The sequence below is a fragment of the Neolamprologus brichardi genome, chromosome 13 (assembly GCF_056152115.1).
Source record: "Neolamprologus brichardi isolate AB-2024 chromosome 13, ASM5615211v1, whole genome shotgun sequence".
In the NCBI taxonomy this organism is placed as follows: Eukaryota; Metazoa; Chordata; class Actinopteri; order Cichliformes; family Cichlidae; genus Neolamprologus; species Neolamprologus brichardi.
Genome location: NC_142116.1, coordinates 25,025,679 through 25,048,571, shown reverse-complemented (window position 1 = coordinate 25,048,571; position 22,893 = coordinate 25,025,679). Strand labels below are relative to the sequence as shown.

At 39.4% G+C, this 22,893-nt stretch overlaps 2 protein-coding genes across 3 annotated transcripts in view; one reads left to right on the top strand and one right to left on the bottom strand.

Moving 5' to 3' along the window:
- The window catches only part of blnk (B cell linker), a 26,845-nt gene extending 9,316 nt beyond the window's left edge, over nucleotides 1-17,529 (top strand). Inside the window, exons 1-22 of one of the 2 annotated variants that reach the window (XM_006799051.2) lie at nucleotides 5,249-5,368; nucleotides 5,744-5,809; nucleotides 6,301-6,347; nucleotides 7,240-7,283; nucleotides 7,362-7,473; nucleotides 7,742-7,833; nucleotides 7,931-7,994; nucleotides 8,154-8,216; nucleotides 10,261-10,286; nucleotides 10,379-10,407; nucleotides 11,009-11,065; nucleotides 11,183-11,210; nucleotides 11,295-11,346; nucleotides 13,107-13,155; nucleotides 13,247-13,274; nucleotides 13,436-13,466; nucleotides 13,881-13,956; nucleotides 14,041-14,069; nucleotides 14,166-14,200; nucleotides 14,281-14,364; nucleotides 14,449-14,604; nucleotides 16,400-17,529. In XM_006799051.2, the coding sequence (XP_006799114.1) occupies nucleotides 5,316-5,368; nucleotides 5,744-5,809; nucleotides 6,301-6,347; nucleotides 7,240-7,283; nucleotides 7,362-7,473; nucleotides 7,742-7,833; nucleotides 7,931-7,994; nucleotides 8,154-8,216; nucleotides 10,261-10,286; nucleotides 10,379-10,407; nucleotides 11,009-11,065; nucleotides 11,183-11,210; nucleotides 11,295-11,346; nucleotides 13,107-13,155; nucleotides 13,247-13,274; nucleotides 13,436-13,466; nucleotides 13,881-13,956; nucleotides 14,041-14,069; nucleotides 14,166-14,200; nucleotides 14,281-14,364; nucleotides 14,449-14,604; nucleotides 16,400-16,516 (1,338 nt within the window). In that variant the 5' untranslated portion in view covers nucleotides 5,249-5,315 and the 3' untranslated portion in view covers nucleotides 16,517-17,529. Of the gene's footprint in view, nucleotides 1-5,248; nucleotides 5,369-5,743; nucleotides 5,810-6,300; nucleotides 6,348-7,239; nucleotides 7,284-7,361; nucleotides 7,474-7,741; nucleotides 7,834-7,930; nucleotides 7,995-8,153; nucleotides 8,217-10,260; nucleotides 10,287-10,378; nucleotides 10,408-11,008; nucleotides 11,066-11,182; nucleotides 11,211-11,294; nucleotides 11,347-13,106; nucleotides 13,156-13,246; nucleotides 13,275-13,435; nucleotides 13,467-13,880; nucleotides 13,957-14,040; nucleotides 14,070-14,165; nucleotides 14,201-14,280; nucleotides 14,365-14,448; nucleotides 14,605-16,399 lie in introns of those variants that run through there. The other variant, XM_087850363.1, reaches the window with a different exon arrangement.
- znf518a (zinc finger protein 518A) lies at nucleotides 17,326-22,893 on the bottom strand. The gene is made up of 3 exons (XM_006799052.3): nucleotides 22,782-22,893; nucleotides 19,753-21,976; nucleotides 17,326-19,618 (listed from the first exon to the last, which is right to left on the bottom strand). Exons 2-3 carry the CDS (start codon nucleotides 21,947-21,949, stop codon nucleotides 18,954-18,956), a joined length of 2,862 nt encoding a protein of 953 aa, XP_006799115.2. The 5' UTR covers nucleotides 21,950-21,976; nucleotides 22,782-22,893; the 3' UTR covers nucleotides 17,326-18,953.

Sequence of the window (22,893 nt, the reverse complement as noted above, 5' to 3'; positions counted from 1 at the left end):
TCCAAACACGACGAGTTGAGTTTATACCAAAAAGTTCTACTTTGGTTTCATCTGACCACATGACATTCTCCCAATCCTCTGCTGTATCATCCATGTGCTCTCTGGCAAACTTCAGACGGGCCTGGACATGCACTGGCTTCAGCAGCGGAACACGTCTGGCACTGCGGGATTTGATTCCCTGCCGTTGTAGTGTGTTACTGATGGTGACCTTTGTTACTTTGGTCCCAGCTCTCTGCAGGTCATTCACCAGGTCCCCCCGTGTGGTTCTGGGATCTTTGCTCACCGTTCTCATGATCATTTTGACCCCACGGGATGAGATCTTGCGTGGAGCCCCAGATCGAGGGAGATTATCAGTGGTCTTGTATGTCTTCCATTTTCTGATGATTGCTCCCACAGTTGATTTTTTCACACCAAGCTGCTTGCCTATTGTAGATTCACTCTTCCCAGTCTGGTGCAGGTCTACAATTCTTTTCCTGGTGTCCTTCGAAAGCTCTTTGGTCTTGGCCATGGCGGAGTTTGGAGTCTGACTGGTTGAGGCTGTGGACAGGTGTCTTTTATACAGATGATGAGGTCAAACAGGTGCCATTCATACAGGTAACGAGTGGGGGACAGAAAAGCTTCTTACAGAAGACGTTACAGGTCTGTGAGAGCCAGGGATTTTCCTTGTTTGAGGTGACCAAATACTTATTTTCCACCCTGATTTACGAATAAATTCTTTACAAATCCTACCATGTGAATTCATGGATTTTTTTTTCACATTCTGTCTCTCACAGTTGAAGTGTACCTCTGGTGCAAATTACTGACCTCTGTCATCATTTTAAGTGGGGGAACTTGCACAATCGGTGGCTGACTAAATACTTTTTTGCCCCACTGTAGATGCAAGTAAAACACAGCAGAAAATAAATAAAATCAAAGACTAGCGGTTCTGTTGCTCTATCTACCTGTAGCAGGAGTGGGGCAGGCGGAGGTTTGCCCTGGTGCAGGTGTGCCACAGCGGTCAGTGGAAGAATCCGAGAGTTTGTGAATTTACCATTCCGTGGTAGCGCACTCGGTGCTTGCTCGGAAGTTAAGGGGTTTTTCCGCTGTAAAAAGAAGTTTTCTTCCCACGCAGTGAGCAGCGGACGCTACTGTTTTTGTCACTTTTTACGAATCAAACTCAAAGTAAGGTCAGTACTTCCATGCTTTAAACGCTGCATGGTGTTAAATCCTCCCAATTCTTTGATCTTTGGGCTGAAGGGAGAACAACACTCGGTGTGTAAATGCTCAATCAACAGTCATTTTATTCCATACAATTCTCATTATTCCATACAACACTTTTGCGCAATACATCCGGATGGGAGATGTGCCGAAGAGGGTAACAGCAGATCTCGAGGTGTCTGACCATTTCTCACATTCTTATAGCTTCAGCCCCCCTCCAACGTCATAAAACCTAAACATCCACATTCTTTCTCTCTCAGTGAGCCTAAGTTATGACCTTGGCTTCCTGTGCAGTATGTTCTGTTCTTTTCTAATCAGACAAATAAGGCCATGATTCTCTGAAAACAGTATTTCTTATAATGCAGCAGTATTATACATCATAAAACAATATCACTCATTCACAATAAATCAGCAGTCTAATGTAACACAAATCATTTTAATAACTGTAATAGTTATCCCCTTCTTCTAAGTCAGGAGAATAATGCAAACTAAAACTACATAATAATTTCACAATCTTTAATTAGGGGTATAACGTGGCATAAGATGATATAATAATCTCAAAATGTATCATACTGTCTCCTGCACTTGATATATTATCCATTCTTGATCTGCAAACAGCTGTTGCCACGAACGTCGCACTAGCTTACGTCACTGTCATGAGACACTCACAAAAGAATCCCGGTTTTAGTAACGCAGTAACGCAGTAACACAGTGTGCTTACGGGAAAGTAACGGTAATCTAAATACCTTTTTTGCAATAGTAATCCCTTACTTTATTCGTTACTTGAAAAAAGTAATCAGATTACAGATTACTGCCCATCTCTGTTTGTGACTCCCACACAAGTTCAGTTCCCTCCCGGTATCCAGTAAGGGTCCTGGCTAGAGCCCCATGCTAAAAGCCCTGGAATGGCGCGGCCACGTCTGCAGCTCGGACACAAGCATTTCACTACATGTTCAATAAATGTTGTACTGTGTATGCAACAAATAAAATTTGTATTAAGGAAGCTAACAGTAACAATATAAGCACTCATTACAAAGTGTGCAGGAGTGCGTGTCTGATCGCAGAGCACATCAGACCTTATTGCAGATGGGCTACATTAGCAGAAAACCACACTGGTTGCCCCTCTTGTAAGTAAGTACAGGAAACCAAGGTTACACCCAGGCCAACCAAAATTAGACATTAGAAGACTGAGCTATAGAAGCAGTAGACTCCAAGTGATAAAGTGTGACTGCCCCAGATCTGCTTGTACTCATATGTAAATAAGAGAAGAAGCAGAAATGAAATTACAATATTTGTGTGTGTGCTTGCGTACAGCTGGTTTCCACTGGATCTGTGTACATGCACAGATGTGTTTGGGGAAGTTAAGGTGTCTGACTGCACCTGCACATGTGGCTGCATGTGTGTTCTTGTTTGTATGGTATGTACCCGTTGATGTATTCCCGTGTGTAAACAGACACCATTAAGCTACAATTACTCGTTTCAACCAGCATGCTCTGTAAAAAAAAAATTAAACTAGAAAATAAAAAATTAAATTAATTATTACGTGTTTCTTGAAAATTATGCATTATTAAAATCTAAGTGAAACTTTTCTTGCGTGGAAAATTCAAATATTGTAACATAAATACAACATATTGTACTTAGAGTAAAATGTAAAAATATTTATCTCATCATTTTGACAGCATGTACAAAAGTCATTAGCTGAAAAAAAAACACATCTTACCAAATAACCACTTTAAATCTGCATCTTCTCAGATATTCTTTAGAAAAATAGAAAAAATAGACAATTTCTTCCCATTTGTTTAGTGAAATATAATAAAAATAAAAATAAAAATAACGCAGTTTGACAGGGTTAAAATAGTATTTTTGCACCAAGAAGGTGATTCACAAAGACTTATTAGCTAGAAAGAAAACTTGGCTTATTTCTGTGTGAGTGTACAGTGTGTCCACCAACGCTGAAGCATCACTGGGTTAGAAAACACACTATGAGTCATGGATCGGCCTCCCCAGAGACCTCAACATTATTGAAACAGTGTGGGATCATGTTGACAGAGAACGAAACAAGAAGCAGCCAAAGAAGAGCTTTGAATGTCCTTCAAGACACCTGGAGAACTACTCTTGAAGACTACTTAAAAAGAATGACATGCAAGTTTTCCTAAGAGAGTTCCTGCTTTTTTTTTTTTCTTAAATAAAGGTGGTCATACCAATTACTGATTAGAATTGTTCAAACTGCTTTGCCCTATATACTGTGTTTCCATATGTTTGCACTTGTTTCCATAAATGGGTGCACTTCTTTCCTTGCAAACTATAAAGAAATGAAGAGTGTCTCCAGATATTTGCACACTGTAAATACCAATTTACCAATAAAGTTGGTAAAAATAGCAACTACAAATTCAAATGTAAAACTGGAAGCCCTGAACTTCCATACTTGGTCGTTTATTTTCTTTTATCCCATCACTCATTCACTTGTCAAACCATAAAGTTACTTTAAAAAGCAGCACCGTGCAGTTTGTAGGTCCACACTATGCACAGTATGATTCAGAGTACATGAAATCCAATCTGAAAAGCCACTTTTTGCAACACTTTCACACGTTATGTAACATGAAATGCACACACGCTTCCGTATATAGAAAGAAAAAAGTGACAAAGGTAAAGTGACAGACGAAATATCTCATACTGTGTTCGCATGTATTTTTATACACTCACTGGTACAACTGCGTGTTACCACAAATGTTGAAACAGCCAATCGCATGGCAGCAACTCAAAGCATTTAGGTATTCAAGATATCCTGCTGAAGTTCAGCTAGTGTATTCAAATGGGGAAGAAATGTTATTTGAGTGTTTCTGTGGTTGTTGGTGTCAGATCAGGAGGGTCTGACTATCTGAGAAACTGCTGCTCAACTGCAATCTTCCCACACAACCATCTTCAGGGTTTACAGAGAATGGTCCAAAAGCAAGAAACTGTGTGACAGGTCGTTCTCTTGGTGAAAACTCAACAACTCAATGCCAGAGGTCAGAGATTTGAGCTGATAGGAAGGTAACTGTAACTTAATTAACAAATCGTACCAAGCAAGGTGTGCATTCAGATGGTAAGGTCATGGATCCGTCCTGCCTTGTTCAGCCGAGAGGTGGTGGTGTAATGATGATGTCAGATATTTTCTTTGGGGCTTATGGTATGACTGTCCTCATACAGTATGCTGACTTCTGTTCTCATTGCGAGATCTGTTTAGATATTACCTTAAAAGTCCAAAGTTGTCTCTTTACTTCTTGGTATTTTTTTACCATGCACAACTTCCTCATATTACATCTTCCTCTGACTATGATTAAAGGCAGAGTAGACGTTTTTTTAGCAAAACAAAAACCGAGAAAAGAAATTCCCATGATGATCGCATACATGCTGTAGTAAATCAACTTCCTTCCAGGCTAACATGAGAGGCGGCATACTTGTTATTTTTCTTCTCCTTCTTTATAGGACAGGGTTACAACATGGTACTTTCCATGACACGATGACCTTAACAACAGATCATTTTTAATGCTAAAAGCATAAGTTAGACATGCATTAACAAAGATATATTAGTTGAAACAGAGTGTTAAATAATAAAACACTCTGTTAGAGGAAGTTAGCAGAGTTGTACGTGTAATTGTGGCAAGTTCCAAGTCACCTTTCAATCTGTTGTATAACATACCGATAACTCGAAGTCATTCTCTAGAAATTTCCTATATATGAAGTTATCTACAGTTGGTAAAATATCAGTGTTTGGAAGGGTGGAATTGAAGTGAGTCAAGACAGATGTGATGTAAGAGGGCTGCTGAAAGTATGGCCACTGAAACCTATTTTTGAGAGTGTGTGTGTGTGTGTGCGTGTGTGTGTGTGTGTGTGTGTGTGTGTGTGTGTGTGTGTGTGTGTGTGTGTGCGTGTGTGTGTGTGTGTGTGTGTGAGGGGAGTGGAAAAGAGAAGTGATTTGTCTGACAGAGGTGGCTTGAGCAAATTCCCTCCCCTGTGTGAGAAGGACGTGACTAAACAAAGGCAGGGTTCATTTACAATTCTGTGAAAAATTCGGCAGTCGACCTTTACCGCATGACAGGAATATGGCCCGAAAAATGTAAACTTTTGGATCAAACATGAACATGGATACGTTAGGTAAACTGGCTTCTCCTGCCACAGCAAAGATCCGGTAAGAAGATGGGTTTTGTTGTAACTTTTGCGTGAGCGTTGTTGCTTTAAGCCAATTTTTTTTAGTTTGTTTCAAATGTACAATTAGCAACAAAAAAAAAGAAAAACAAAGCTATGATTTTTTTTATGTATTTTTATTATGTTCTGCTTGGTAATATGTCCTGCAATTCATTACAAAACATTGTAAAACTACAGAAATGTCCAAATAGACTTGTATTCAGTGTAGGAAAAGTGGCTGGAAAAGTGAAATGAGGAACTTATGTGAATGCTTCTTTGGAAAGTAATTTTTTAAGCTGAGAAACAAGACAAATTACATGTGCATGTACAACTGCATTTATTTATGACTTCTTTATGAAACCTTATGTTTGCGTTCCAGGCAGCTTCAGAAGATCGTTCAAGATATCAAGAAAAATGATGGCAGCTTCCTGAATAAACTAAAAAGGTCAGTTTCTTAGAATGAAAGCTTTGATTTTCTGCTTGAGAAAGTTACATAGTTGTTCAATTTATCTGTCCTGCTTCAGTCAAAGAAAAAAAAAAGCCTGGTGATCTAAAAGCAAAAGAAAAAAAAAGTCCATGCGGTTTGTGTACATGCACCAGTGGAGAACGTCGATTCCTCTTTCACAACCGTTGGAAAAAGAGACGCGAAGCAAAAATAACTAAAACAGATGGCATCTCTCTCACTTTCCTTTCCTGAAATGAGTCCCCTCAAAACACACAAGGATAGAAACTGACACACAAAGACCATTTATTAAACTCGTGTCTTATGTTTGCAAAAGACTGCTAACTGCATTTGTGCGTGTCATCCTTTTGTGGTTTTACAGCCTTCATGAAGTGAACACACATTTGCTTAAGTTTAAGTGGTCAATGATTCTGCGTGTGTGTGTGTGTGTGTGTGTGTGTGTGTGTGTGTGTGTGTGTGTGTGTGTGAGACAGGCTGACAAGCAAACCAGTGCCCACAGTACCAGCGAGAGACTACAGAGGTAAGAACTGAGTCATTAGCCCATATAGTCACTGAAGGAATTACAGGTCACTGTAATCTACATGTCTGTACAGGGTACAAAGATTCACCTGAGGGGGGCTCCTTGTGTTATTCCTATCCCAGTACAGAGACATCAATGGGACACTTGCTACAAAAAAAATAACTTTGACCTTTCTGACTCATCTCATTAAGACTCACAAAGTTTCTTTTGACTTCTGATGATCTTGGACGGGATTTTTATTTTTTGTACAGCGTGGGGGTTTCAGACTTTGTCCCACGTGTCTCCTTTGTGCAACTGTAGGAAGGGAAACTTAAAGAAATCAATCTGTACACATACAGCCATGTGTATTTTTAACTCTAGAAACACAAATTTGACTCTATCACCACAATAGACATAAACGTTTACATTTGAATTACAAGTCATCAGGCTGGATTATTATTTTTTAACTTACATCTTTGATTTTTTTTGCCTCCGTGTCCATGCTTGAAGGTACAAATTTACTATTAAACAAACTGCAGCTCAGTCAAATCACCTGTTTTCAGATATTGGCTTGATAATCTCTTTGCTTAATTGCATAAAACTTACACAAAAACGTCAGTAAAGTGTAAAAATACAGAACGATAAAATTGCATCATTTTAAACGACTGAGAGACTTTAGTCTACAGTTCAAGAGGTGAGGAGACACACATCACTGGCTCCACAACAGAAACACTGAGTTTTGAGGTTTTACTCTAAAATTGTGCTCTAACACCTGCTGAGTTTCGTTGGTTGCCAGGTTTTGCTGTTTTTAGAAATTTGGCTTTAATAACAGCAACAATTGCAAAGATTGCGTTTCCACATCTTGATTTCTTCCTCTTTGTTACGAAAATGGCTTAAACCTCTGTGTTTACAGATGACCACTGGGAAAGCGACGATCATCTGTCGGATTCTGATTACGTAAGTTAGAAAAATGCTCATTTTAAATGATTCTTACACTTGCTGATATGCTTGCTATTAAAAGCGTGTTTATTCCAGGACAATGACACATATGAGGATCCACGTGATGATGACAGCTACGAACCTCCTCCTAGCCACAGAGTCTTCACCGCACCTCTCTCTGGTTCCTTCCCAAGGGGCGAGTATGTCGGTCAGTAGTCCTTTGACCTTTTTTGTCACTATACATACATGCTTTTTTTTTCTTTGCTTTTTTTTTGTTTGTTTCACTGATGATGCTTTTGAAAATTTACGCAATGTTGAGTTCTTTTTATAAAGTTTCTATAGCCTTGAAACTCACTCTTTTGCAGTCATCCCTACATTTCTGCAGAAGTGTGACAAGCACACATTGAGTTGCAATACACCAAGCTGTCTCCATGCAAATGATGTCCCTTTTTCTGGTTCTGCTTCTCCTTTTTCAGACAGCCCGCCCAAGCGGCCACCCAAGAAGCCCCTCCACCCAACTAAGTTCAAAGAGCTACCCCCTGAACCCCGAAACGTGGGGAGTGATGAAGTAAGGCCACTTTGATGTGTCATTTCAGTTACATTTCACGACATATTTTAAAATATCTTCCAACGAATGTGGGGATGTTGCCTTTGTTGCTTTTTAGGAGGACTACATAAATCCAGAGGAAAATGACAACTATATAGAACCTTCAGAGAATTCTACTAGCAGTAAGCTACAAGTCAAACATAGAGAAGAAACAAAATATCTGTGCTTTGCAATATGCTGAATAACAGCTGGAATTTGAATTAAACCTGAAAACAACATAAAATACAAATAGTTACAGGAAAAATAATAACAGTCCTTTTTATGCTTTTCCTCATACGCAGTGAACAGTGGGAAGAAAGCTACAAGAGACCTTCCCAAGTTACCACAGCGGACTCCGAGTCCCGGTGGGTAAAGCGCATGGCCAGAGGGGTGTGCAGTGGTCCATCGTTTATCACGGGGGTTACGTTCTAAACGTATTTTGCGATCGGTGAAATCTGCGAAGTAGCCAGCTTTATTTTTTACAATTATTATAGATGTTTTAAGGCTGTAAAACCCCTCACTACACACTTTATACACTTTTCTCACACAGGCATGAACATTTTCACACTTTTCTCTCTTGTTTAAACACTTTCAAAGTTTTAACCTTGGTAGAACAATAAGTCCAGTATTATAGAATGAAACCAAAGGCACCCACGGTTGCTTTGACGGTGCAAAACGTCTCGTCAACATTGTTGTTTGTTGGGGAGAAAACAAACATACAGTACTGCACTTCCAAGTCACACTGCTAGCTTATTAAGATTTATGTAAATTTGACAAGCTGAACACATTCTGTACTGTGCAGGAGACACGGCACGAGATTGACTGACAATGGTCTACAGCCAATCAGAACGCAGAATAAAATGTGCTGTAAAAAAAAAAAAAGAAAGAAAGAAAGAAAAAAACGTACAAAATTACACACAAAAAAAATCTGCGAAACGGCGAACCCGCAAAAGGTGAACCACTTTATGCCGAGGGACCACTGTACTACAAAGCAAGATTAATGGGTTAAAACGGTTTGCGCCAAGTGCAATGTACATTCTTTGCTGAGTGAATACATTTTACATGTGCAAGCAGTTAGGCTTTACTAACATCGTGAACAAAGCCCAGCTGTAAAGTTGCAACGGTGCAAACTGTGCACCTCATTGTCATGGGACTTTACTCATACGATGATGCAACAAAAAGTGTAAATGATTTTGTACTTGATTAGTATCTGCTGCTAAACGCTAATGTCAGCTTGACAACATGTAGTGTGCTATTACCTCTTGTTGCAAAAACATTAGTTTGGGCACTTGTCGAAACGTTAGCGATTAGAGGCTAGGCTGCTTTGTTATTCTATCTTACTATGTTATTTTTAGTAGTAAATAAATTTTGCATGTGTTTTGTAAACTAAATTATCAAGTTTATTAAAATTAGAGCCTCACTATGCACTAGATTTAGTTCAGTTCAATTCAATTCAGTTTTATTTATACAGCGCCAAATCACAACAACAGTCACCTCAAGGCGTTTTATATTGTAAGGTAGCCCCTACAATAATATATACAGAGAAAAACCCAACAATCATATGACCCCCTATGAGCAAGCACTTTGGCAACAATGGGAAGGAAAAACTCCCTTTTAACAGGAAGAAACCTCCAGCAGAACCAGGCTCAGGGAGGGGCGGGGCCATCTGCTGCGACCGATGGGGTGAGAGAAGGAAGACAAGATAAAAGACATGCTGTGGAAGAGAGACAGAGATAATAAGTATGATTCAGTGCACAGACCTCTCTATGCATCATGGGAATCCCCCAGCAGCCTACACCTATTGCAGCATAACTAAGGGAGGATTCAGACGAAAAGTTATAAAATCTTAGAGGGTAATGAACCAACCACATCTCAACCACATCTCTATTCCCTTTGAATAGAGGCGTGTATCTCACATTATTTAGTTGCTTCAGAGTTGTCCACAATATTGGTTTTAATAAAACCACTCCCCACAAGGTAAAGATGAGATAGGTGTTACAAAGAAAGTGCTGCTCAAAAAACCTTGTGAGTAATTTAGTCGATAGCAGATTGCTGCGGTGACCCATAGTTTGCATGTAAGAAGTCGATTTGTCTGCAAACGCGAACGAGTAGCTGAGCAGTGGTAAATGGTAAATTCTTTTTCTGGCTTAAGTGTCACACTTTTCACAGTTTTATTTGGCACCTTCCGTGCAAACTACACGCAACTGCGTCAATCTGCTTTTCCAGCCTAAAGGCAAGAACAAAAAAGAAGTCTCTGTCGTGACTCTTGTATTTAACAGGTTATTAGTAAATGCATGCAAATGCAAAGGATAGTTAAAAAGCAGCCGAAGAGGCCGATGTAAACCAGCACCAAAAGGTGGCTTTTTTGGTTCTGCTGCCTGCCTAATTGATGCTGTGGTTATTTTTCAGATTTTTATGAAGTTCCTGACAAAGAGGTAGAGGTTTATGTAAAATGTAATTACACATTTTTTTTACATGAATACTTCAATACTTGAAGCTGAACACTGTTTGCATTTTATGCTCACAGGACAATTCTCCAGCTCATCCAGGAAGCAGGTTAGTTTAATACTTTCCAGAGTTACATTCATTCATGTAGACAGACGTCCAAATCAGTGGAATGTAACAAAGTAAATTTACTCAAGTACTGTATATAAGTGTAATATTATATAAAAAATAAATAAATAAATAAATATAAGTGTAATATTAAGATTCTTAGAAAGTAGTTTTTTGTAACACTTTTACTTTTTCAGTACTTTGTTATTGACTTGATATATTTAAGAACATGCATTTAATATTATAACAAGTGGTTAAATGTTAAATCAGTGTTCCTAACCTTGCTACCCTTCAAGCCCCAAAGACATAAAACTGTTTTGCAACTCCAAAAACTAACCAGGCGTATGTATCACTAATGCCTAATTCTCCAAGGAATTGTTTATACTAAATTTAACTGTATGGCTAATACACTTGTACTTTTACTTAAATATGATGTTAAATATAGAGCATTAATTCCCCTTTTATTTAATATTGGTACTTTTACTTGAGTAAATTATCTGAGCACGCTGTTATAAAGTACTTGTTATAAATAACAAATAAATAACAGTATTTGGAAATTATTTTGACTGCAAATATTAATGATTTCCTTGGATTTTTCTTTTAGATTATGTCCAACCCCAGCAAAACACTCATCATCTTTACCACCAAAACCCAGCCCCAGGTACAACTACCAAAACTCAAATTATGGCATGACCAATTCTTTGTCATTACATTCTATTCTAATATTTGACGTATAGTGATGTTTTGGAGATTTCTTTTTCTTCTTGTTGTTTTTTAGAGTGAACATGAGGAAATCTCCCACACATGTAAGTGATTACAAATTTTTAAGGCACATAAAAAATACTGGACATTAAGAAGGATACCAATGGATTGGTGTTGTTATTATGCAGGTCCAGGAGACAACTGATGGGGATGAATATGAAGTTTGCGATCCAGACGATAGTGAGTATGAAATGAAATAAAAGAACTATTTGTTCAGAAAGGCCAGTAATATGTACTAGTACTATTGCTGTGGCAGGGTTCACCTGAAAGACCTTGGAAATGTTTCACTGGTTATCAAAGTGATGGAGTTTTAGATTAGGTGTTCCCTTTTATGATAAGGTCCCCTGCTCTGTATCATTACGAACAAACTGCCTGTATGCACACTGTGTTAGGTATATATAACTTATTGGACAGAGCAACACATTTTGTAGTTTTGCCTCTGTACGCCACCACAATGGATTTTAAACCAAACAATAATTATGTTAAAGTGCATTCAAGGTTTTTTACAAAAAAGATATATTAACTAAGAATTTAAGAATTAGAGCAATTTTTATAAATATTTTTTTCAAGCACCCAAAATTGTTTGGAAAAACTCTTTTTATATGCAAGTATTGATTTCAATACTTGGATTAAAATATTTAATTTAATTTTCCCATTAGGCTAGAAACCACAAACATCACCAAATGCTGTGTTTATTCCTTTAAGATGCTTTGCCACTGTAATTTGTTGCCTATTTGTTCATTTTTTCACTCTGATCTATCTTCAGTAACTGAAAAAAATGCTTTATTAGGTTGGGATCATGCAACTCACTTGACATTCGAAGAATATACCACGTTTTTGCCTTGAGAACCTCTTGAGTTGCGTTTGCAGTATGGTTTGGGTGATTATCCATTTGCACTGTGGGGTGTTTTTAGCATTTGGCTCAATCTGAGAGTATAGCCAGTCCTCTACACATCACAATCATCCTGTTACTTCTATAGTCACATCATCAAAAAACACTAGTGACCCATTTCCACTGGCAGCCATGCATGACCATGCCATAACATTGCCTCCACCAAGTATGACAAATAATGTGGCATGCTTGGATCCCAGCTGTTTCTCTCCATCTTCATACTTTTCTCTTCTGATCTTTCGTATACGAATTAATCGCAGTTTAATCTGTCCAAATAACTGATTTTAGTGCCATGCAGGCTCTTTTAGATGTTTTCTGGCAAGTATGATCTGGCCTTCTTGTTCTTTAGTATAGCCAAAGGTTAGCACTTTATTGTAACCCACTGTATTTGCATTAATGAAGGTGTCTCTTGAATTTACAATTTTCCAATGTTACACATAGTGTAAATAATGGGTGCTTCTTAACTATGGACCCAATGTGCACTTTGGGTGTCATCAGTGGGCTTTCAGGTCTTTGTGACCTTTATGAACAAATTTTTTTATTTTAGCATTTTGGCTGCTGCCACGTTGGTTTTTAGGGCCAGAACTTTCCATATACAGGTGGCTTGAGTGCTAAGCTAACACTAGCAAGCTCAGTAGAAAGCTACACCCAAACATGTTACAGTTACAGACGCAAATAAATGTTGATCAGTGCTCGATAACATACTGATATTATACTAGACTTTCACTCAACAAAGTTGAAGCACAAACCTTTGAAGGAGTACCACTGTAATCCTTACTATCTGTAAGTTAATCCATTGAACTGCAACAAAAGGCATTACACCACAAACAGGATCAAAGGTTGCAGTTCAGGTCATTTGTATTAGTCAAGATCAAGTAAAAAGCGTCAGATGCAGTGGTGTAAAGAACGCCACTCTCAAGTGACAAATCACTTTTCTACGATGGAATGACTCATTTATAATTTCAAAAATACTGACATAACTAGCATTTATACTGTATAGGGTACCCAGTAATACACTCATATAACTGCTTTGTATTTGCTCTTCTAGGTCCTGGGAGGAATCGTCCTCCACGTCTACCTAAGCCTATACCCAGAGAGTAAGCATCACTTACCCAAACATTATTTCAGTTAACATAAAGCTATGAGCTCAAAGAATAGAATAAGTGATCATTTCATTGTTTTCCACAGGAGGTCACCAAAACCACCTCTAGGACCGGTAGGAATTTAATTTAAATGAAAGCAATGCACACAATGCTAGAATATTATAATTATCTGATTAAATGTCTAGTTTTTCCATATAATACACTCATCCCTGTCAACATTACTCACTTTCACTGATGACAGTGAAAGAAATACTAAATATGACTGTCATTCCAGAGGCCAGATTTAAAAGCAAAGGACTTTGAAAGTAAGTATTTTAATTAACTCCCATTATTAGCCACACCTGACTGAGCCTTTAATAAACACTGGACAATCAGCCAATTAGTGCAATCTGCTTCCATAATTGTGTGCACAGCTTTAGCACACATCTCATTTCCTCTGTGGTTTCCACTTGCTTTCCCATTATCACTTAATTGCAGAAGCACACGAGCAGTACAGACAGTGCATAAGAGTGACAGACGAGTTGGACTGTCGTAGATTTTACAGTCATTTACAGATTTTTCACATTAAATCTATTCCAGTTATAAGGACTTAAATATACAGACTGAAAATGCTATATTGACAAATTTTACAAACTGCTGATTACTGAAAAATTATCTTTATTTTCTACTTATACCTAAACAGTAAGCAGACTAATTTCAGCATGTCTGTATTTTTCAAGGCAAAACACTGCCTTTGGCTCATAATGAACAGAAGACTCCTCCAAAAGCCTTTACACTGGACTTTCAGCGACCAAAGTAAGTGGTAAAAAATATCTTTAAGCACAGCTTTGTACTGTGCACTCACTGACGTCTGCTCTGTTTGTGGACTCTGTCTTGCAGAATTCCTATTCCACAGTTTACCTCCCCAAGTAAGTGTGGGCCCCCCTTGTGTTTAACATCCACGTACACGGGAATTTTGCACTTCAATGTAAAATGACATAAATTCTTACCGTTTATTTTCGCAGAGCCTCATGAAAATGACACAGGAGATCAAGATAAGGTGTGCTCTTAAAACAGTAGACTGCAAAGATATTTTTCGTAATACATTTGTAACCCTCATTTCCCTTCACTTTATTTCAGGATGCAGACATCTATAGGAAACCCTGGTATGCCGGTGGGTGCGACCGAAAAACTGCTGACGATGCCTTGTTTCGCTTGAATAAAGTGAGAATCTTATTGTGAGAAGAGAGAGCTGCTGAGCCGTCATTTTTGTAATCTGGGTTTGACTCTGAGCTTTTTCTGTTTCAGGATGGAGCGTTTATGGTGAGAAAGAGCTCTGGTCATGACGCACAGCAGCCGTATACGTTAGTGGTGTTTTACAATGGCAGAGTGTACAACATCCCGATCCGCTATATACCAAGCACTCAGCAGTATGCTCTGGGAAGAGAGAAGAAAGGGGAAGAGGTAAATATATGTCTTTGATAGGTCTGTTCAGTTTAAGTGTATCTGTACTTTAGTAAGAGCCCTTTTATGCCTGTCTAGGCTGCTGTTTGTCAGAATTGTGACACAAAAAGTGCCCAACACTTTACAGGTAACACATTAGTGTGGCAAATACCACAAAACTTACTATTTACTGCACTACTTGGTACAATAAATAAAAACAGATATACTTTATGCTTCATTTAAGCCACATTTAAGAAATTCTAAATATGATGAGGATAGTAAGCATGCACAATAGTAGTAGAGTAAATGCTAAAGAAATATGGCTATAGCTGGGAATTCGGTTAGAATTCATTTTGTTATTTAAACGTCTACTTTTCAAAATGTTTGGAAATTTTCTGCTTACTTACAGCGTTTACGGTAAATGGACAGATTTTTTTATATAGTGTTTTTCTACACTACCTAAACACCTTATACAACTTGCCTCATTCACACAAGCATATTTTTCTGTGCGTTTTCCTACGTAAGTGTTTTTTATCTAATGTTCACACACATTTATGCTCTAATGGATGCATCGAGAGCAACTTGAGGTTTGTGTCTTACCCAAGATATCATTTTCCCAAGCAAATGATCTGCCTAGCTGATTTGGCACAGGTTCTGTGCTGGCTGTCCTACCTGATGATGAAACCCTACCCTTTCATCTGGGCTTAGGACCAGCAACAGAGGTATATTGGCTTGTGAGCCCTCTTGGGCTCTTCTGTGTCAGGCAAAAGCTAGGAGAAATTATTCCTTTTTCAAGCTACATGAACCAAAAAGATTTTCCAATTTAATCAGTAGTGTTATGAATTAGAAAGGTACCCTGCTTTATTAATAATTATTAGACTCATATTAAAGAAACAACAACACTATGACTGTTTTCTTACCTTTTTGCAAATTTCCCTTTTGAATAAACTTCCTAAATGAAAGGTCCCATATTAAAGCCTTTTTTAACAAGTTAATTTAACTCACCTGGCCCCCGGGCCTACAAACTGTAGACATTATTATTATTATTATTAAAACGCTTTCTACCTATCAGCTTGTTTTTTCACCTAAAGGGTCATCCAGTGATTCGTGAAGTTGGCCACTGTGGTTAGATAGTAGATAGATAGATAGTAGTATTTACCGATCAGAAGGTTGGTAGGTTAGTCCATTAGTCAAAGCATCAGGTTTGTGTGTGAATGTCTTAGACATAGATAAGAGCTGTATGAATGTGTGTGACTGAGTGAATTACACTTGTAGAAAGTGTTTTGATTGCTTAAATTGAGTAGAAAGGCAACACATAAGTACCAGTCCATTTACCCTTACCATTAATTTATAGTGCCACAAGTCTGTGGCCAAAAAAGAGCAATGATATGAGAGTCTTATGAAAATTCCAAAATCATGCTCATCATGAGATCTGGACAGCATGAGATTTAAAAAAAAAACTCCAGCAAACCTCAAGAACCTTTTACTTCCACTTGATCAATGGAATCGATTCCATTAAATGTAGCATTTCACATTATACTTACGTAACAAAACTACATGAAAAACTTCAGCATTTTGGGAATAGATATATTTTTGTCTTTAGGCAGCATCGTTGTAAAATGTGCCATATTCAAATACGTTTTCAAAAATGGCATCAACATGCACGCATAAAGACAAGGCCATGTCCTAAAACAGAGACCTACACAGTGGTGGACAGGGTTAAAATGATCTCAGGCCTCATCCTAATGCTGTAAACATTTTCCTTTAGTCTAACAGAATATTCTCCTTTGTGGGGTTTTTTTTTTTCTCATTGCAGCACTTCAGCAGCATCTCTAAGATCATTGAGAACCACCAGAGAAACCCCCTGGTGCTGATTGACAGTCAGAGCAATGCCAAAGAAGCCACCAAGCTATGCTACCCAGTGAAGCCCTAGGCGACTCTCGGTGACTCCAAACAGCAGAGTGATTGGTGCCGAGCGACTCGGTCCACTGTGTTTGCTGTCAGACTTTACAGAGGTCACTGGGGCTGTTGCTCTGTCACTTAAAAAGGCAGGTTGGAAACACACCCGAGTGCAGAGCTTGATTGTTTCAAAACAAGCATGAGACGTGCATGAGAACCTCACCAACACGGAAGCTTCCATCGTGTTATGTTAAAGATTATTTAGATTGACACCCTGGCGAGTGATGTGACATCAGTGTTACACTGATAATCAATCGTCTTTCCCCAATTTTCTGAGAACTTATCTTGACAGAATTCCTCACTTGTGATAATTCTTTTTTTTCCTTTTGACCTAATGCAGTATCAAGTGGTCTGACACTATACACTGTATATGACTTTATGTATGCATTTCTGCCAAACTGACTAAGAACTGTGTGTGAAAAGCAATCCTTTTTCTACTGTCCACAATGACACCTCGAACTGTAAATCTACAATTATAACTTACCGAATTGGCATAAATAATGTACACAGAATATTAGAATGTGTCTAGAGCTGGACTTTGAGCTCTACAGGGGACACCAACCAGGTTCAGAATAAACCGCAGGAGCACGCAATGGGATTTCAATAAGCGTGTGAGCCAGACAACACAAATTCAAACCCATCCCAACCCTTAATCTGTGGTTAGGATGTTGTGCAGGAGCAGCAGCCCCATTATCTTTTCCCCTTCTTCAATGGTGGAAGGACTGCACACTGGACCTGCCTGCACTGCTGGCCATGCAGAGCTGAAGTAGCACAGACACAGAGAACTTTTAAACTCATGTTTTATTCACTTTTTTTTTTAATGCTCAGTTGGTAAACAGTGTTTTAAAATGAATCAAGGAATGAGACAGCTTTGCTGTAAGCAGAAAGAAACAGGAAGCAGTAGGCTTATGATAGCAATACTTCAAGGAGCAATTTCTACAAGGTTGTATATTTGGTTTCAATAAAAAAAACTTTTCTTGTCTCGTATATTCAGTCACAACAAAATGCCACCAGGAACTTACAAAGTCTTCCATTTATTCTCTCTTCAACATGTAATGCTATCACACTCGTGTACATTTGTTGCATAAAAATAATTCCTAGGCACTTTGTGAAAAATTCTCAGGTTATATAATATTTTGTACCTCTAGCGGGACTATGTACAATTATAAATCTCAGAAGCTAAACTGAAAAAGAATTATTCACACTTATGAAACGGAGATTCATGCACAATTTATATACATACATCCATTCAATAGTCAGACACAAACAAACAAGACAGCAGGCACACGTTTCTCTCTTTCTCTCTGTGAATACTGAGGGATCACGGCTGCATGAGGAAATGTCGAGCCACAGTAGGACACCGGTTGAGATTGTCATAGGCTTCGGCCTGATAAGGTGAGGTAACGGGAAATGTATATCCTGCTTTCATAGTGCAATCAAAGGATAAGATTATCATCATTTCAAGTCAAACAGAGGAAATGTACTGAGGATCAAAAAAATTTCATTAAATAAAAACCATGATCAGATCATCGAGGCCTATTTAAGTTCAAAAATCTAGGTTTGATTTTTTTTAAGAACTCAATTTGTCACTGAACATGACAACACAGGTATGTTTTGAAAGTAGTCCTCAGTGTATTAGCTCCCACTGCATGAACGAACGCATCAAAATATTCTCTTGCAGTTAACACTATATTTGAACATAATTTGGAGTTTATACAAAAGGGAGAAAAAAGGCAAATACGCTTATTTTGCTAATGGCCTGGGGAGGAAACGCATATAGGAAGCACATAAAGGCTAAACCGAAGTATCATAAATAAATGTTTCATAAAACAGCTTATTGGGGTTTTGTTTTTTTGTTTGTTTGTTTTTTTTAAACACACAGTTTTGGTTTATCTGAGTAACTTGTGGGTCCCTGTGACCCTTTCCAAAAAACATAAATATTACAGCTACCACACTGTATAGCCTACCCGTACATAAACTGATCCGTAAAACAGATGGTATGGCAAATATACATATTACAGTGTTCTATAAAGATTTCATACAACAGTGTACTTATGTCACCTTAAATAAAGCTATTGCGTAGACAATAAGACAAACAAAGAACAAAATTATCAACGCCACTTCCTTGTGGCTTTACAAATAATCACTCATCTCCAAAAAGAGGTGCATCAAGCTACTCAGACTGGGAGAGACAATAGGTAAAAATACCCTGAGAATGTGAACCCTCCAGGAAGCATGACTTGATTCTTATCAAAGAAAAGAAGAAGAAAAAAACAACAACAACCTTTTAGACGTAAAAATAAAAACGGTTTCCATTATTGCGTTCTCTTATTGCAAATTCACCTTTTTCCAGACTATTTTAAGTTTGCTTTGGGTTGTTTTGTTTTTTTTAAATCCAGTGTGTGCGACATTTAAGAGTTTTCACAGTTTGGCCTATTCCACTCCATCAGGTGCCGCTGCCGGTGGGCCAGCCACATTTCCTGACTGGTGAAGACCCTGCCGCAAAACCAGCAGCGAAACTTCGTCACGACGTCTCTGCTGGGAGACATCATGCCCACCATTTCGTACTTTTTCCTGCTCAGCCTGCGAAGTTTGAACTTCAAAGAGAACCTTTCCTGCACTGAGTTTTTACCGCTCCACGCGGCTTCCGTTAGGTCGTCTGCCGCAGGGAGCTCGCCGCTCAAAGCCGAGAGCGCGTTCAGAGTCCTGCGTGACAGTATGACCTTCTGCACATCTCCTCTGTACCTGTTCACAACCTCCATGATCCTGGCCACCTCAGGAATGTCAGCATCGGGATGATTTAGCACTACAACAGGCTGGTCTCCTGTTGGACGCTTTACCAGCTGAGAGGGATTTAAGGCTACCAACTTCAAGGTCCTCTCCAGATCTTTTGGAACGGGCTGCCACAGACAGCCAGGGGCTGATGAGGGCTCTTCTTGGATGGCTTTACCAGCAGGTGAATGGTTTTTGTTGAGGATATTTGTGAAGGAGTCTACAGGCACTTCTCCAAATTTCACCCCTTCAATGCTCCGATCACTCAGCTTTGCAGATGGGCCACAGCAGGAACCCATCTTATCTGCAAAATAAAAAGTAAAAAACACTCAGCATACTTAAAATTACAACTCAAAGTTCAAATATTGGGAATAAAATGCCATTGGAAATTAAATCTTCAGACATTTTATGTAGAGAAAGTAGAAATTCTAATTTTACCTCGTGTTGGAAGAGCCGGGCGGGAAATAGAGGAAGACTGGGCGCTGATTTGAGGAGTCACTCCATCAGCAGCAGAACTCATCTCATCATTCGACTCAGGGTAGTGACTGCCATTCTGCGATGGCCCAAGCCCTACATTCTCAAGGCTTGCTTCAGTCACTGACCCAGCCTTTGGATTTGTTGGACTTATCCAAAGGGCTGAAATGCTCTTGTCAACTTCCTTGAAGTTCAGCAATTCCTCTGCATCACCCTCCAGTTCTTGATGTGCCGGAATCAAACATTCACGTAGATCTGGCGTGTTTGCAGTCATATTTCTAGAACTTGTTGGTTTTCCAGTGCATCCTGGGGTGAAGTCCTCTTTTGGCTTTGATTGCTGAATTGAGCTAATGGCTTCAAATTGGTCATAAAGTTCAGTCTCTGAACCTTTGGTCCATTTCTTCTGGTGTACTTCTGATGGGCTCACGGTTTGGACAATCTGTACAGTCTCCTCCATTGCCGTATTAGGAAATTGCAGTCCATGCTGGCCACTGCCCTCTGATGGAGACAAAGAAGTTTGTGACACCCACTGCTTGTCCTTCACAGGATTTTTTTTCAATACTATCTTTAACGACAGCTCTGGTGACCTTTCATTTGCTTTTTTAAACCTGGTCTTCCTTTTACGCCGTCGACATTTCCTCTTGTTTTTTGGCATGACTTTATATTTGGGCATTTGCTCCTCAGCCTCCTTTGTCAACTTCAGATCACTGGAAACATGATTGCCATCACCATAAACAGGCCCCTCCAGCTTTTTAATATGCTCTTCAGTTTCCTGAACAATCTTTAGTTCCTGATTCTCTCGGTTTTCCTGGATGCGAGTGCACTCCGTTGGCTCAGTGTGGGCTGATGCCGAGACATCATTATGTAGTTTATTTTCAGCATGCAGACACGGAGCACACTCGTTCAAAGTCGAGTGACATCCATTTTGGTTGACCACGCACTGAGCATCGCCAGCAGCACTTTCAGCTTCCTTATCTGACGATGCCACCGTTTTCAACCTTTTGCCGTAAGCAGCACCGTTCTGAGCTACAGTTATCTTGTTCTTCAGCGTCAGAACAGTAAGATCTGATGACACGATGCTGTTCTCCTGCATGGGGAGAAGATTTATATCTTGCGGGATGTTTGACAGAACAGTTTTCAGGGCCTTGGTCCATTTCTGGTCACCGGTTTCTCCTGCGACAGATTTCATCAGAAACTGTTGAGTCTCCTCTAGTGTTGTGTGTGGATCTGACAGATGGCAGTATTTATCCAAGAATTCTTTCCCGGGCAGAGAAAGGCAGTCCGGCGTCAGCCAGCGCATTTCCCTAACTGCACTTCTTGTTCTGGGCTTCACATTGGGGATTGTATCATTTGGTTGTATTGCTAGAGAATGAACCGCCTTCCTTTTTTTCTTCTGGTTGCCATTCTGGCACATATGGGCAGTCTTAATGTGCTTAGTTATCAACCATTTCTGAGATGCCTCAAAGCCACAGAGATGACAGTGTAACCTTTGAGTAGTTGATAGCTGATTCACGTCCTTTGTGTGCACCAACAGATCATCGGCTCCTTCCAGGTCCAAATTATGTACGTACACATGCTCTAAAAATACTCTAACATCACCTGTGGAGAATTTCTGGCACATTTCACATGAGTATTTGCCATTTGGGCAGTGATACGCAGTCAGGTGAGCACTGAATTCAGGCCATGTGCGTCTAATGTCATCATTGCATATGCTGCAGCTAGAAAAAGTGTCTTTGTGGCTTAATAGGTGGACCTGAAGATAGGAGAACTTGTCTGTGCTAAAACTACATACATGACAGGAAAAAAATGGGGCAATCCCTCTGTGTTTTTCCTCAAAGTGTCTCATTAAGTCTTTGGGAACATATTCCAAATTGTCACTGCACTGAGAGCAGGTGAACCGGAGCGCATTCCCACAGTTATTTGTCCCGCACTGGCTTTGCGGCACTTCCTGTGAGGGCTTCTTTGATAAAGGCCGCACCGTGCTCTGCTCCCACTCCTCTGATATCTTTTTTGGTCCACGCTTATCTTCATTTTGCATAGCTAGGGGCTGAACGGCATTCTTCCTGAGGTGGAGCTGTTTGTGGCGGTCTCTGTTCTTATTGTTGGTACGCTGTTTATTATCTCCTGCAGATGTAGCTGTGCAGATACCCACCGAATCCATGGTTTTATTTTGTTTTTTTCCAGATTTCTGAAAGTGCAGAAAAACACAAGCAATTTGGTCATACTGTACTTTATTCTCTGTGCTTCATCATTTTACAGCTGCTGCATTCACTGTCCTGCTCTGCATCCTAATTTAACACAAGTCCACCTGTTGCTGGCCATGGTTCAAACTGTGTCTACCTGGATGTAAAATTACACATATGGTACAATAATAATATCAATAATAATAAACTATTTGCGACTACCAGGTGCAGGAAACCCACCTGCTCCATTTATGAACTTTCATGCGCTGCATAAACCAAGCATATATGTGCTATGCTAAGCGATGCAGCTAAAAACATCCCTCTCGACTCAAAAAATTAAATAAATGACGCACATAAACAAGAATAGACTGAGCTAGCACTTTTTAGCAGATTAAACAGAGGGGTGCTGCGCGGCCATTGTGCAGTTTGACTTGACCACAACAAAGTGACAAGACTCGCTTTGTAGAGAGACAACGACCGCCTCGGGAATAAAGTTAGACAAAACCGTAGCGCCCGAGTCTCTCCGCTATCGCACAAACAGGAGTGTTTTTAATTTGGCGACCAAGCTAACTGTTAAAACTGAGGCGGCGTTTAAGTGATTTGAATTAACGTGACGCAGAAGAGCTTACAAAGACGGAATAACTTGAGGGATACAAAGCGTGCCAACAAAGTTACACCGCATCCGTTTATTCATCTCGCGTCGACTTTTTACTGCACAAAGACCCAACCGGTTGAATAAATCATTAATAAAGCCGTAGCTGTTTAACTAGTAGTCTCTGAATTTTTTTCTTTTTTTTTTCTTTTTTTTACCTTTTCTTTTGTGGAGAGCTTGACAGCTCAGCGAGTGGCAGCCATGATGGTTTTTCATCCGGGGATTACAGCCTCTGAGCTGCTTTTAGCCTTTAGCCGAGTGCCTCCGTCC